Raw genomic sequence first — 15,074 nt, 5'->3', positions numbered from 1 at the left:
AAGTATCGATTGGTTTGTGTTAGATTTCTATGGACTAGCATGAGATCGGGAGATAATTGCGGGTCCGGTTCAAGAGAGAAACCACTCAATGAACTAGTTGTCTTAGGGTGAGATTATCTTAGGTAGGAACAATAGTGAGCTTCCACGTGATAGGTGGGGTTTTGAGTTCTAACAGGAGTTTTCGGGTGACAGCGGAGATTCGCAAGCCTAGGGTACCTTGTTTTAGGATGAATTGGTCATTGGGAATGTCTTTGGGAGAGAATTTGAGTTGTATTGTTCCTTTTGGGTTTTCTAGATGGTAAGGGATTATGTCTAGGAATTCCAACTGATAGATTCACCTAGGCTAGGGATAGTTAGGTGGATAACTCTCGGCATCATAAATGAAATGAACCATTACAAAAGTAATTGAGTGGAAACAATTAGAGGATTAGGTGAATGCACTCTAAATACGTTTTCTTCTTTGTTATCTCCGTAAACCTTCTTTTACTGTTTTCTTTTGTATTAAAAAACCACAAAAACAATTCAATCAATTATCTTTTTATCCGCTTCAATCGATATTTAACTGGTGGAACTGATGTTCACACAATCCCTGAGGACGATAAACTTGTATCTGCTTTACTACGATTGAATCAAAAGGGTTTGGTTCCAAAGCAGTACAAACAATGAGGAAGAAACCTTTATCATATTTGGCGCCATTTCCTGGGATTGTGTTTTGAAATGTTGGTGAAACTAGTGGATTGTATATAGTGTACATATTCTATGTTTTATTCTTATGTGTCAATTTCATTGATTTGTTCTTGTTCTTAATGCTTGTTGTAGCTTGATCACCTATAACATGATATGAGATTTGGAACTCTGTAAATCATACCTAGAATGAATCAACTTTTGAATCTAATCCCATTTAGGTCCATTAGTCATGAAATGACGTTTTTGATACATAGGTTTGTTGTATATATGTCAATTGTGCATAGTTGTTGTTTTCTTGTTTTTGTTCTTAAATTCCCTAAGGATTCCTCACTTTTGGTTCTTGAGCGATCTTTTGCAAGTTTTCACGATGAATATCCTCTTTTGAGTTATTTGAATCGCTATATAACCATAAGTTTTGGAAACCATGAGTTTTTGTGTGTTTTAGAACCAGGGTAGTGATTATGTGAAGTTATGTTGAAATCTGAGTTTTTATGAGCTTCACAAGTTTTATTTATCATATTGAGATTGTTCAATGAGTTTGGAAGTAAGAAATGTGATTAAATCAAATTTTGGGGGTGTGACTTGTTGAATTTGCATGTGGAATGGAATGTGAATTGGATCATGTGCTTTTGATGCTAACAATCTTCAATTGAGACTTGACACAGGTCCAAAATAGTGTTTTTCATACATAGGGATGAATGGAAAGCAAGGATGGTAAGTATTGCAAAATTTGAGGTATGAGGTTGTGTTAAAATGGAAGAAATCCATGCCCCTAAGTGAATTTGCTGCATAATTATGCAGGTTGCTCACCAAGGCCTTTGAGTTTTCTCATGTTGGTGTTAGTTTAGTATATTTATGTATTATGTTTTGTGTATTGTTGTTTTGGTTTGTTCAATTTCAAGTTTAGTGCGTTTTAGCACTTTTTTGAGTTCATAAGTTGAGTTTTATCTCTTACACTTTAGATTTTGCTTTTGTCGAACGTGAGCTTAATTGTGAATTTCTAGATGTTCCACAAGTTTCTCATGATATATATAGAGGTTTGAATGAGTTTTGGGGAAAGAAACTTGAGTAAATCAAAATTTAGGGTAGTGAGTTGTGAAAAAGTGGCAAATAGCATGTGAATTAAAGGATCTTGTGTTTTTGAAGCTAACAAATTGAAATTAAGATTTGTCACAAGTCCAAAATAGTATTTGAAAGGTTTCTTGATCATTGATGAGCTTGAATTATGCTTGGAATGAAATTTGAGGGTTAGACTTGTGAAAGATCGGAAAATTCACCTGCACCCTACTATTTTTCTGCATAATTATGTTTTTCTCTGCATAATTTGCTCAAGCGAGTATAGTTTCGCTCAAGCGAGTTCCTCTGTGTGAAAATATAGCTCAAATCTGTGAAGTTCTCGCTCGAGCCAATCTCAAGCGAGTTATGAGCAAGCAGTCTCGCTCAAGCGAGAACTAAATTCGCTCAAGCGAAACCCTTGTCTGAAAAAAATAGTTTTGCCTCTGTAGAGTCATGGCTTGAGCGAGCATGGAGCCAGAATCTCGCTCAAGCGAGAGTGAATTTAGTTCAAGCAAAGTACTTGCCCAGAAAGTGAATTTGTTACTAGAAAAGGTTGGCTCAAGCGAATGTTAAGCGAACTACACACCCAAAAACACTGTTTTGAGTTTTGAAGAGCTAAAAAGGGTGTTGTTTGAATTTTTTCATGCTTAAGGCCATGATTTGATTATTCTTTCCTCTATCTAGTGTTCTAACATGATTTTAAGTGTCTTGAAGGCAGGTTCATGATGATACTTATATTGTTTGGCCTGAGGACAATCATATTTCTTGGAGGGGGTGAGCTATGATAAGCAACCCTGGATTGAATGCAGAACATCATGAGGGAGTACTTTTTGTCCTTCTTTATTTTGTTTTTATTATCTTATTAGCATTTTGGTATATAGATTAATTAACACTTTGTGTAGATTTCATTGACATCTGGCTGATTTCATATGGCACGGTTGATGAAATATCAATTGAATTGCATGAATGTGTTAAAATGCGATTTGAACTGTTGATTCCAGGGTTTATCAGGTATTTTCACTCAAAGATAGCATAATTTGATATGATTGTATAATTCACATGTAATTCATAGGCATAACATGAAATTTTTGAAAATCAGGGATTGCTTTGAACCTAAGCCATGTGAGGAAGTGAAGCCTATACACTTGTGAGCTGAGAGAATCCTCACTGTGTTACATGATTGGTTTTGTTTGAGTCTCCAAATTATCATTGTTGTATGGAATTTCTTGGAAATGATCAAGGCATTTTTTTGGTTCTGCATATATATCTACTTAGCCAAATAGCCTACATTTTTCATTTAAATTCCATTGTTACCCCTTTGAGCCTAAAAATGTGATTTCTTCTTGTTTATAACCTTGAGCTTAAAAAGAAAGACAATGATCTCACCTAAGCTGAATTGGTTAAGAGAGCATTTGTTCATGATATGGTTGTATTCAAGTTGGGGGGAGAAGGATAATAGTGCTATTTTTGTGTGGTTTGTGTATCAATCTGTTTGAGCATACTTGAAAGTGAAAACAAAAAGATGAAAAAGAAGCAAAGAAAAAAAAAAGAAGAGAGATTGACAAAGAAAGAAAAATAAAAGGGTGAGCATAATTGAAAAAGGTGAATGAGAGAGTTGGTAAGAGCATGAGAGTGATTCATTATTTGTGAATGGTTTGAACTGTGACTGCTCTCTTAGCTTGTTAAGCATCCTGCATATCCAGAAAAACCAAATTTCTTTGAAGCCTAACCACATTACAACCCTCAAAGACCTTAGAGATCCTTGATTGAACATGCAGTCTTGATAATTGCGGAGACGGGTAACAAAATTGATTTATGTGATTCAGAGAGTGAAATGAGTGAAACACTCACCTTACTTTGAACATAATGAAATGCTGAGTGAATGAGTATCCCTGGTTGGAAAGGAATGAATTGTATGCTTATTGATTTTCAGAGTGGATGTGCATTTGTATCACTGTTATGTTTTCTTTTGTGGGCATCACATTTCTGACTTGGATCACTTATATGAAAAATAGAGAAATCATGAAATTTGAGCTTTATTGAATTAGATACCATGTGTGCTTGAATGAAAGTCATTACCTTTTGTTTGAGGACAAACAAAGTGTTAAGTTGGGGGGAGTTGATAAGTTCCAATTTTACGTGTTTTTAAATATCATTTTAAGCACTTATTTGACCTCTATGCTTGCATTGTTGATTATTTTATCCCCATAAGTAGTTGATTTAGGCTATGTTTGGCATGCCATTTCAGCTAGCTTATAGCTTATTTGACTAGCTTAAAACTTATTTGACTAGCTTAAAAGCTCTTCAAAAGTGTTTGGTGAATGAGCTTATTTCAGTAGCTTAAAGCTTTAAGCTATAAGCTATCTCAGGTAGCTTATAGCTTAAAGCTTATAGCTTATTAAATTTATTCTCATTTTTATCCTTATTATTTTATTAAAATTCCACCATTACCCTTATATATTTATAAAAACACTAAACATATTTTCCCCTCACACTTACGTATGTACTTCCCGCCACACCCTTGCGCACCATAAGTATTAAAAATATTATATTAATAAAAAGAAGTAAAAATTAATATTATATTTTTAAGATGATAAATAACTTGAGTTAATAAAAATATTTAAAGTGATAATAATTTTAATATTAATATCATATAGGTATTAATGTGAAAATAAAGTAATGTTAAATATAAAATTAATTATACAAGTATGTCTTTTTATGTCCTTTTACAATTTCAGCTTGTTGAACAGCTAGTTTTACCAAACACTTTTGTTTCAATCACGTAGCTTTTCAGCTTTCAACTATCAGCTTTCAGCTATCAGCTAGCTTATCAGCTTTCAGCTATCAGCTAGCTTATAAGCTTTCAGCTAGCTTTTCAGCTTTCAGCTAACTTATCAGCTAAACATGCCAAACATAGCCTTATTAAATACTTAATTTTAGTATAGAAATAGAGTAAGTATTATATTTTTCACATTTAATCTTTTGTTTTCAATGATAGGTGAAAATCTATGAAGATTTGTGCCACAGGATGTCAAAAGGCCAAGAAATGAAAAATTTCGCTTAAGCCAAATGTTTACTCGCTTAAGCGAAACTATATGGCAGAGGGTATCAATTCTGGAAGACAATCTCGCTTAAGCCGAATTCTTTCTCGCTTAGGCAAACCATTCAGTGGCATAGAAGGAAAGTGAACCCTCGCTTAAGCGAGACTTATGCTCGCTTAAGCGAGCAGAGTACTTCAGAGTTAAGAAAAGGATCTAGCTTAAGCGAGCGCTTAAGCGAGACAAACCGCCTTGGACCCTTATAAAAGGCCAGAACACGATTTTTCTCGGGATCTCTTCCATTCTTCACCATTTTTCCTCCCTAAAACATTCAGAGGAGGCTGGGCTTCATGGAGGAAGGGTCCCTGGGCTAGGAATTGATGGAGTGGAGCTTTGGAGCATGGTGACAACCTCTTGGAGGCTATGGAAAGCTTGAGAAAGTTTCCATCGCCGTGAATTCGTCTCCGTTCTTCGGGTTTCATCTCTTCCTTTCTTATCTCTTGTATATGTTCTTTTCTATTTTTGTATCTAGAATGTTATAGCTTAATTCTTTGATTGTTGTAAACTCACTTATTGATGTAAAAGGAAATCTTTCATGTAAGGTGTTTCTCTTTGTACTTCATGGTTCTAACCAATCAATTGATAATCAAAAGAGCTTCACTAATTTATAAATAGATCGAGAGGTTGATATGAATTGGTGTATGCTTAGATCAATGAAAGTAGAACGCCTATGTCTTAGGTCACGCCGTGTGTTAAAGTTATTCTTTCTGCACTTCAAGTATCGATTGGTTTGTGTTAGATTTCTATGGACTAGCATGAGATCGGGAGATAATTGCGGGTCCGGTTTAAGAGAGAAACCACTCAATGAACTAGTTGTCTTAGGGTGAGATTATCTTAGGTAGGAACAATAGTGAGCTTCCACGTGATAGGTGGGGTTTTGAGTTCTAACAGGAGTTTCCGGGTGACAACGGAGATTCGCAAGCCTAGGGTACCTTGTTTTAGGATGAATTGGTCATTGGGAATGTCTTTGGGAGAGAATTTGAGTTGTATTGTTCCTTTTGGGTTTTCTAGATGGTAAGGGATTATGTCTAGGAATTCCAACTGATAGATTCACCTAGGCTAGGGATAGTTAGGTGGATAACTCTCGGCATCATAAATGAAATGAACCATTACAAAATTAATTGAGTGGAAACAATTAGAGGATTAGGTGAATGCACTCTAAATATGTTTTCTTCTTTGTTATCTCCGTAAACCTTCTTTTACTATTTTCTTTTGTATTAAAAAACCACAAAAACAATTCAATCAATTATCTTTTTATCCGCTCGAATCGATAGTTAACTTATGGAACTGATGTTCACATAATCCCTAAGGACGATAAATCTGTATCTGCTTTACTACGATTGAATCATAAGGGTTTGGTTCCAAAGCAGTACAAACAATGAGAATAAAACCTTTATCACTTTACTTGTATTTGTCATTTGTACCATATGTTTTTTTTCTTTCTTTCTCTAGACTCTACTCTTTGTATTGGGCTGAAGTACTCCATGTACTTCTTTTCAATATAATACATTGCTTATAAAAAAAAAACTAAAATAACTCTCTCATTCAATTCTTATAAATAGGATTGTAGGTAGTACTTAGTTCTACTTATCTTCTACACGACTAATTCACACCAAGGGTGAGATTTGGATAAGAAGAGAAATAATAACTCATAGGATAGATGATTTCATAGGAAATTCAAAAAAAAAAATAGAAAAAAGTGAAACTATAAATAAGAAGAGAAGCGCTTATAAAAAAAAATAAGAAGAGAAATGTTTGGGAGTCATTACTCATTTGAGAACAATGTAAACAACCAAAAAAAGTTAAAAACAAACAATGTAATGTATGCGACAAGGGATAGGTCTTCCCCTAAAAGAATAAGTGAAAGGTGTGAAGGGGATCTCCCTCCTATTGATTTCCTCATTTTTCTTTTCCCTTTTTTAAATATAAATAAAACATTGAAAATAAAATAATTAATTAATTATTTACAGTCACTTAGAGAGGATGTATGGGTTGGGAAGACCAATGTCCACTGACTAATTCTTGTAGAGTATAACTTATCTTTCTAATATAAAAAAAATTAGAAGTGAAATAATAATTTTAAAGTGAAAATATGAATGAATTATTAGAAGTGAAATAATAAATTTAAAGTGAAAATATGAATGAATCAGAACTCTAAAATAATATAATGGGTTTATGTGTACGTAGACTAAAGCATAGTGATGGACCCACCCCATTTCCAACTTGATTCCCTTAATATTTTTTTCCCTTTTTTTCCCTTTCACATGCCCACTTGTATTTATTGTTATAATAAAATAATAATAATAATAGTAAATTTTGGTGGTTAATTAATTTTAACACCCAACTTTCACTCAACTTTCCAAAATTTCAATACTTCCCTCCCCTAAAAAAATACAAAGGAATTTTTTTATTGTACTTTTTCTATCTTTAAAACTTGTTTCAGATAGTGTTTTCCAAAAATAGTTTTTTAAAATAAAAGAAAGAAAAAAGTTGTTTGAATATTAAAAAAACTGCAATTTGAAAACTAGAAAATAGAAAGAGAAAACATATTTTAGTTGTTTTGGTATTTTAGTTTTAAAAACTGAAAATAAAAATAAAACACGTTTTCAAAAATTATAATATAAAAGACACAAAATCAACCCCTCCCCTTCATCTTCTTCCTAAATATGTCACACTCTCTCTAATTGCTTTCCCACTGCTTTTTAGGCACATCACTTCTCTGCATCTTCCTCTCATTCCTCGGCGGAAAAGATTTAGTGGGTGCGATAGATCCAGTTTTTCCGAATTTTGGAATTTTCAATAAGTTAAATTTCTTTCAACATTTATCACCCGGCGGTTGTAAGACATATAGTTAAACTCACTTCCAAATTTAGAACCCGATAAAATTGCATTGGTTCCGAATTTTAAATCCAGGCATACAATAATTCCTTCTAAAACTAGTCTTGCTTTCGAGTTTTAACATTCATTTGCAAATAAATATATGGCTTAATAGTTTTGGCCCCTCACTTTTTACTATTTGACAAAAATTGTCCCTCTTAGAATTTATTAGATTTTTGTATCCCTCACTTATTGACGAAGTTGCAAAACTCATCTTTCATCCATTTCTTAAAGTTAGATGCTTACGTGGGCAAACTTAAGTGATGTGCCAAGGTGATTGGATAGGGAAAATGAACCCGACCCATACAAAAACAAAACAAAACAAAACTCCCAACCTCTTCTTTTCTTCTTCTTCCCTTTCTTTTCTTCTTCTTCCCTTCTCAAGCTCTCTCTCCAGCCTCCCTCGAGCCACTGTTTAAACCGTTGGATTAATCCAATGGATCAAATAAATCCACCTATTAAATTTTAATAAAAAAACAACAACCAGACGATGAATCAACACTGTGGGGCAACTACGCACTGTGCTTGTAACAATTCACAAAACACATCATTTTGCCTTCTCCCTCCGCACTGTGCTTGTAACCTCCAGGAGGACTATAGTTGTCTGGTTTGCCGCCGGCAACGGCACCGCCAACGATTCTGGCAGGGGTGTTCTTGTTCCTCTGAAGTCTGATCTATTCCCCTTCCTCTCCTTCTTGACAGCCCATAATCTATTTGGTGAAGCTTGATTGCATTTCTTAGATTTTAGAAATGGGTAAATGAATGTAAGAAAAAAATGATGCTTTATGCGAATCACTACAGTTTCAAGGAAAAAGCTTGAATTTATGCAGTGATGGTGGCACGCAATAAATGGTTAACCATGGCTAATTTTTTTGCAAGCTTGTGGTGCTTTGGCATCTTTGAAATGAGGAAAGGAAGGAATTGCTTTAATAACAAAATGACTGTGAGATTTGTAGAAGGAGCAAAATGGTGGCACCGGATTCGTTTACAAGATGAAGGGAGATGGATGCCCAGCCGCAATCGTGGTGGTGCATCACCGATGGCGGTGATGAAGGAAGGACCGGCTGGGTCAAGGTAGAGCACAACAGAGGGCAATATAATCTGAACCGTTCGATTAATCGTATGGTTGGCACTTATTTTAATAAGTTTGAAATAGATGGATTTATTTGGTCTGTTAGATTTTATTAAATCCAACGGTTGAAACAGTGGCTGGAGAGAGAGCCTGCAGGAGAGGATCTGGATCCCCATCTTCTGCTTTACTATCACCACCATCGTACCACACTTCATTCTAACCACACTATCTTCTTCTTCTTCTTCTTCTTCTTCTCCTCCTCCTCCTAACAAAAACACGGTAATAGGATGGTGAACTGGTAGAGAAGAAGCATCTCAAGCATTCACAATTTGGGAGCGGAGAGGAGCTCGTTTCTGTTGTGGGAGACCTAGTAAGACTTGAAGACTAGAAAAGCCATGCTCATAAAAGCTTAAATCTTTGCATCTTTTGGTTCTGCGACCTCTAGATCTCTGAAGCACACACAAAGAGAAGAAGTGGAAAAGCTTCAATCTCCTCTTCGGATCTACTCCGTTATATTCTACTTCGATCGATGGAAAACCCATCGATTTTGGGTTTAGGGTTCAGTGTGGTTCTAGGTTTGGAAAACCCACCGATTGAAGTGGTTACGGCGAAGGAGGACGCACGACGATTTGGGTTTCAGATTTGGGTGTTGTACTGATGAGGACGACAATGCAGTGAGACCGATGAGATGCGGGGAAGGAGGACCCACCGATATTTTGCATCCTAAATAAACTTTGAAAATAAGATATATGTCTTTTGCTTTTGGTCAACAACCAAACATGCCTGAAGGGTCTGTTAGGTATGATGTATAGTATAAGGCCTGATAGTATAATGTCTAATTGTATGAGGCCTAATAGGATAATGTCTGATAAAAATTTAATACTATACAACGTTTGGTCATTTATTGTTTAGGTTAATATAATTCTATACATGTTTCATAAAATACTAAATAATGATAGATAGTATAAAAATGAGTATGATGTTAATGGGGTGGTGAAGTTGGTGGTGATGGATGGTGGTGGTGGCGACAGTGACGGTGGTGGCAGCGGCAGTAATGGTGGCGATGGTGAAGGTGGGAGTCGTGGCGTGGTTTAGAGGTAGGAATGGTGATGTGAAGTGGTGACGGCGGTGGATGGAGGTGGTTGTGGCAGTAGTGGTGGTGCTGACGAAAGTGGTGGGTTGTGGTAGTAGGTAGTAGGCAGTGGCAACATCACCTACATCTGGGGGGTTTTCACCCGAGAAAGCAAATCCACTATTAGTAATATTGGTACACCCGATCTTAGATGAACAAGCCCCTTGTTCAAAGCCTTCCTACCTAATACTAACTAGTGATTTATACTTAGTCTATCCTCCTAAGTATGAGACTCCTCTCACTTTATCACAATCACTACCACAGTGGCTGACCTTACAAAAACAATACAGGTTTGAAGAGATTACAACTTAACTAAACAAACCAACTCTAAGCCTTATAATGATCAATGAGGGCAGTAGAGTGGTGTACAAAATAACTACAAGGACTCACAAAAACACAATCCTAAAAACACCATAATTAGATGACCAACACACACCCAGCAACTAGGGTTAACACTCCTTTAATAGTCGTTTTCCTGCATGCCTTGATCTTCAATGGGCTGAACGAACAAAGAGTCCATTAAATAAATATGGAACAAATCTTGTTGTCAAAGATTTGATCTCAAACATATTTTCTCCACAAAAACAAGCAGCAACAAATCTATCTTCAGAAGATTTGTTCACATAATAAAACAATCACTCATACTGAATCTGAAACAAATCTTTTAAACGATTTGAACACAAAAAGATATAATCTACTACACTTTAAACCAAATCATATCTTCTTCAACAGATTTGATTACACTTGATTTATTTCCAGATATACACGCGGAAGCTTCTTCAACAACCCTAACTTGTTGATCACTCCATTCAATCCAAAGCTTCTAGAATAAACATGCAACACACAGCTACGCAGGGGCAAATGTTGCACCAGATGCTCCAACATTTGGTCGCACATCTTGACAGATGAAACATCTTAGCTAAAATGTAGACAACTAAGAAAATAGGAACAACACACAAACATCCTAATTGTACTTAAAATTCAAGCTACAAAGATAATTGTCATAAACACATCCTAAGTCACAAGTCATTGTACTTAAATTACGTTCATCCATAAAATTCAAATAATCCTAACTTTTCTTCGAGGTAGAGACCTCGGATACTTTTCCTTTCTTCTTGTCACGACCACCGCCACCTTTAATTGCATATCCACTGCCACTGTCATCATCATCACCCTCAGGTTCTAAATGTTACTTATTAAAATCGTACGTTGAAGGTGCGACAGAGACGCTCTGTCAAAGGGCTTCTCTGTCATACCTTGGAAGGTGCGTAATGTGCTTTAGAAACAAATGAATCGTGTCGCACCTTTGCGTTGCTGTCGCACACTTACGGTGCGAAAGCAACACACCTTCAAAGCGAGATACGATTCAAAAGAGTTGGGTCGGGTCGAGGACGTAACCGATCGCGACGACACTCAAATGGCGTGGCGGTTGGGTGCGGCTGCAACGTTACCGTCGAACCACTCCCGGGTGGCGGCTAAACAACAGGCTCGCGGTTGCGGTGCTGGTTGCAGAAGAAAAATTGACGGTGATGAGGGATGGGACTACGATGAAATGGGTTGGACTTGGGGGGGGTGGAAGTTTTGAGGGAGAGTTTTTTTAAAGGTTTGAAATGAAATGGGAAAGAAGTGAGAAGAAGTGTGGTAGTTAGTGTGGGTTTTAGGAATTTACTTAAAAAATCAGGGTATTTTAGACTTTTCACACATTAATGGGGGAGGTTTAAATAGATGTGAGGGGTTTTAATAACAACTCCCAATTAACTTTTCTTTATAGTTTTAAAAAGACCATAATCATACAAATTCGATAACAACACAGGATAGGATTATAATAACATCATATTAAAATCTATGTTACTTAATAGAATGTTCTTCCATCATTAATTTCCTAACAAAAGAGGGAACAACAACAAGATGGTTTCACTCAATCGTCACCAATGTTCCAAGGCCAACTTGACAAACAGGCACTAGATTCAATTTTCCTTTCTGGATGCACAGTCTAAAAGACAACCGACTACCCTCATTTTGCATCTTACTGTGCACTTGCATGTGCATCCAAAGTTTGGTTTAATATGAGACCATAACATTCATTTCTTCTGACTTTGGCAGACAAGATACATAAAACATCTCATTTGAATGTTCACCATTGTCAAAACTCAAATCATCCAAATTCACAGGCTTCTGCAAATAAATGTAGAAATAAAACATCAAAGCCCAATGAATAATCTTAGAGAGAATTTATTAATATATCAGACTAGAAAACTAACACACATTTTGCACTTACCTTATTCAATAAGCCACCTATGTCAGATGACCTAAAGCAACGCTTGGGTAACTTACATATGGCAAGATTCTCAGGATGAAAATTAGGTGGTAAATACTGTGAAGGATATCTCTGCCATTCTAGTACTCTCAAACTGCTTGGAAGATGTCTGGGAGCTTGAGAAAAATTAGCATTTTTAATTATAAGTGTCTTGAGGTTTCCCATGTTCTTGAAGCCATCTCCATTCCAGTCTATTTTTTTTTTCTTTAGTTGAGGATAAATCCAGGCATATGATTTCAATTTTATCGGTTCCCTTTAAACAGAAATGCACGAATTAACAAGAAGAAATGTCAGACTTGACATACATATTTAGAAATTTTAAAGGTAAAGAACAATTTGACGGGTGTATAATAGTCCAAAATGGTAAATTAGGATTAATGATGAAAACCAAACCATTCATTTTAATCTTACTCACCGTACCATCTTCCAAAACATGATATATATCTTCAGGAATCCATAACCTACTGCGTTTCCCGGGCTCTTTCGGTGATTCAAGTTGAACAAGTTCTGTACCCATACACTCAGCCCAGTGATGTAATGTTTTCTCACCTCTTGGACTAATGTGTATGAGAGATTTATCAACCAATACTCTTATGTAATCTGTAACGCAGCAACCATAATGAGCACGAAGTATATGTTGAACATCGACCAAGTGATACCCTTCGCCGTAACAAACAATGTCAAGAAAAACACGTTTCTCTGCCATCTTCAAACTATAGAATCTTTTTTTTACCATGTTATGGATTTTTTTATCAAAAAACGTTTTAACAGCTTCTTTGTCCGTTAACGCACTTAAACCCAGCAAATGTTTGTCGGCCTTAACCTGCTGCAATTGCTCCAGTTTGTCAACATCATCTACAATAAACATAACCTTATTCTTTCCATCGAACCTATAGCTTATTTCTGAAATTCCTTCCGACAAACATGTTACCTTAATCCCATCCTCATCCTCTCTTGTTACTATTGGAATGTATACAATCTTGTTGAAAACCTCTTTAACTATCTTCCTAATAAAATCTTGATGATCATATTCATTCCTGCCCAGACAGAGTAATTTGTGTGAAGTCAAGTAATATACGTGTGTATTGGTTAGAAATAATAATATAAAATCATTTATGTGATTGTCGACTTTATCTCATAGTTTTAACTTTTAAGTTTTGGGATAATTAGTTGATTTACATAATATCAGAGTCTTTATGATCATGCAATCTAGAGTTCGATCTATAGCTCCACAATTCTTCTAATAAAAAAAAATAAAAAGCACATGGTAGGTTGAGATGATAGGTGAGTATCTGCATTCTTCACACTTCAAGCCCAAACGAGCACTTGCGTGAGGGGGCGTGTTAGAAATAATAACATAAAAACAATCTTATGGCATTTAATTACTCAATAGGTTAAGCTTTTGAGATAATGGGTTGGTTTACACTATTTAATTACAATTAAATTGTTTGATATAACTATAAGATGAACTAATTAAAAATGTTAGATATAAGAAAAGAGGGGTACCCTAGTCCAAATTGCCAACCGGGCAAGTTAGAAACTTGCTGCAGAGCCATCGTCCATTTCTGTATTCTATCATTGAACCTCTTCTTGTGCATAGCAATTGCTTCCCCGTAAGTTCCTCTCAGCATTTGCACATCATCGGGATCCACTTGATAAAAAACTGGGTGAACCTTGCTGTTGAAGTGGTCAAGGATCTTGGAAAGCTTATCTAAGCAAAACGAAGATGATGCATAGTTCTTAGAGAGCCCAACGATAGCAATTCTGGAGGTTTGAATAGCCTCCTCAAGTGCTGGTGTGATTTCGTCAACCACCTCACAGTCAGTGAATGTGCGGATTCCCTTGTTGCAAAGAGCTTGGTAGAGAAGGCCAGTGAATTCAAGGGTATCTTCAGTCCCGCAGCTAAGGAAGACACCGTAGTTGAATCCACGACCACGGGTAGAGGAGGAAGATGATGGTAGCAGAGCCATGAGAAGAACAAGTTTAAGATCACAAAGTAATTAGCAAGGCAGGTAGTAGAGGTAGGTGACTTGACTTTGCTAGTCCACTTAAAAAGGAGTACGATTGCCCCAAGTTTTAGTATGAAGGGACATGATCATTAAAAAAGACTTTTTTCACTCATTATTAGACTTCTTTATTTATTTATTTTTCTTAATCACACTGAACTTTTAACAAGTTCTGCCAAAAGAAATGAAAAACACTTAACAAACAAAAACGATGGCGAAGAAGGAGGGGGAGGGGAACAAATGTTGAAGAGGTAGGGAAAATAAGGGAGAAATGGTGGTTGGGTGGGAGGAGGAAGATGAAGAGGAAAAATGAAAAGAATGACTAGAAGTGAGTAAATAAATTTAAGAATGACATGCCATCACTTATCCTTGTTTAAATTGATTTTTCTTTATTCATCACTAAAAATCATAAAAAAGAATTAATAACTTATTTAGATTTGACTTTATATATGATGGACATATAACATATTTAACTTTAAAAACAACGTAATGTGCTTTACGCGTACAAGAAGACTTAATCTCTTTTTGGGTTTTCCCTAATATTTACCACTTTTAAAGTAATGCAATTTTACACCACATACTTTGACGGGTTATAGTAGGTCAATATATCATTTTTTTTAAATATTATTAAAACTTTGTTATATGTTAAATATTTTTAAAATAAGATGTGGCCCGGGTTCGATCCCCTCTGAGGTAAAAAATAATACATTTGTGCGTAGGGACATCACTACCGTATCCAATCATGTCGAGCCCCTTTCTCCGTGGAGACTGGAGGCCAAAAGACAAAAAAAAAATATGACATGTTGTAACTGGTAAAAAAAAGTGGTGT

At 35.8% G+C, this 15,074-nt stretch overlaps 1 protein-coding gene across 5 annotated transcripts; it reads right to left on the bottom strand.

The window, feature by feature from the left end:
• Positions 1-11,739: 11,739 nt before the first annotated feature.
• Positions 11,740-14,569, bottom strand: LOC130738677 (disease resistance protein RPV1-like). Of its 5 annotated transcripts, none has more exons than XM_057590778.1 (3): positions 13,746-14,566; positions 12,201-12,492; positions 11,740-12,094 (listed from the first exon to the last, which is right to left on the bottom strand). In XM_057590778.1, exons 1-3 carry the CDS (start codon positions 14,207-14,209, stop codon positions 11,984-11,986), a joined length of 867 nt encoding a protein of 288 aa, XP_057446761.1. In that variant the 5' UTR covers positions 14,210-14,566; the 3' UTR covers positions 11,740-11,983. The 5 variants fall into 5 exon arrangements, with proteins under 5 accessions (XP_057446761.1, XP_057446760.1, XP_057446758.1 ...); XM_057590777.1 differs by having other exon boundaries at positions 11,740-12,097; positions 13,746-14,563; XM_057590775.1 differs by lacking the exon at positions 11,740-12,094 and adding an exon at positions 12,655-13,276 and having other exon boundaries at positions 12,348-12,492; positions 13,746-14,569.
• Positions 14,570-15,074: the final 505 nt, after the last annotated feature.

Source organism: Lotus japonicus, chromosome 2 (genome assembly GCF_012489685.1).
Source record: "Lotus japonicus ecotype B-129 chromosome 2, LjGifu_v1.2".
Taxonomy (NCBI): Eukaryota; Viridiplantae; Streptophyta; class Magnoliopsida; order Fabales; family Fabaceae; genus Lotus; species Lotus japonicus.
Note: the sequence above shows the minus strand (reverse complement) of the source record. Positions and strands in the feature narration are given on the sequence as shown.

Coding starts and splice junctions, on each gene's coding strand:
- LOC130738677 (XM_057590774.1), bottom strand. CDS start 14,209: ATGGCTCTGCTACCATCATCTTCCTCCTCTACCCGTGGTCGTGGATTC. Junction 13,277..13,745: donor GGTTGGCAATTTGGACTAGG/GTACCCCTCTTT, acceptor CTGTCTGGGCAG/GAATGAATATGATCATCAAG.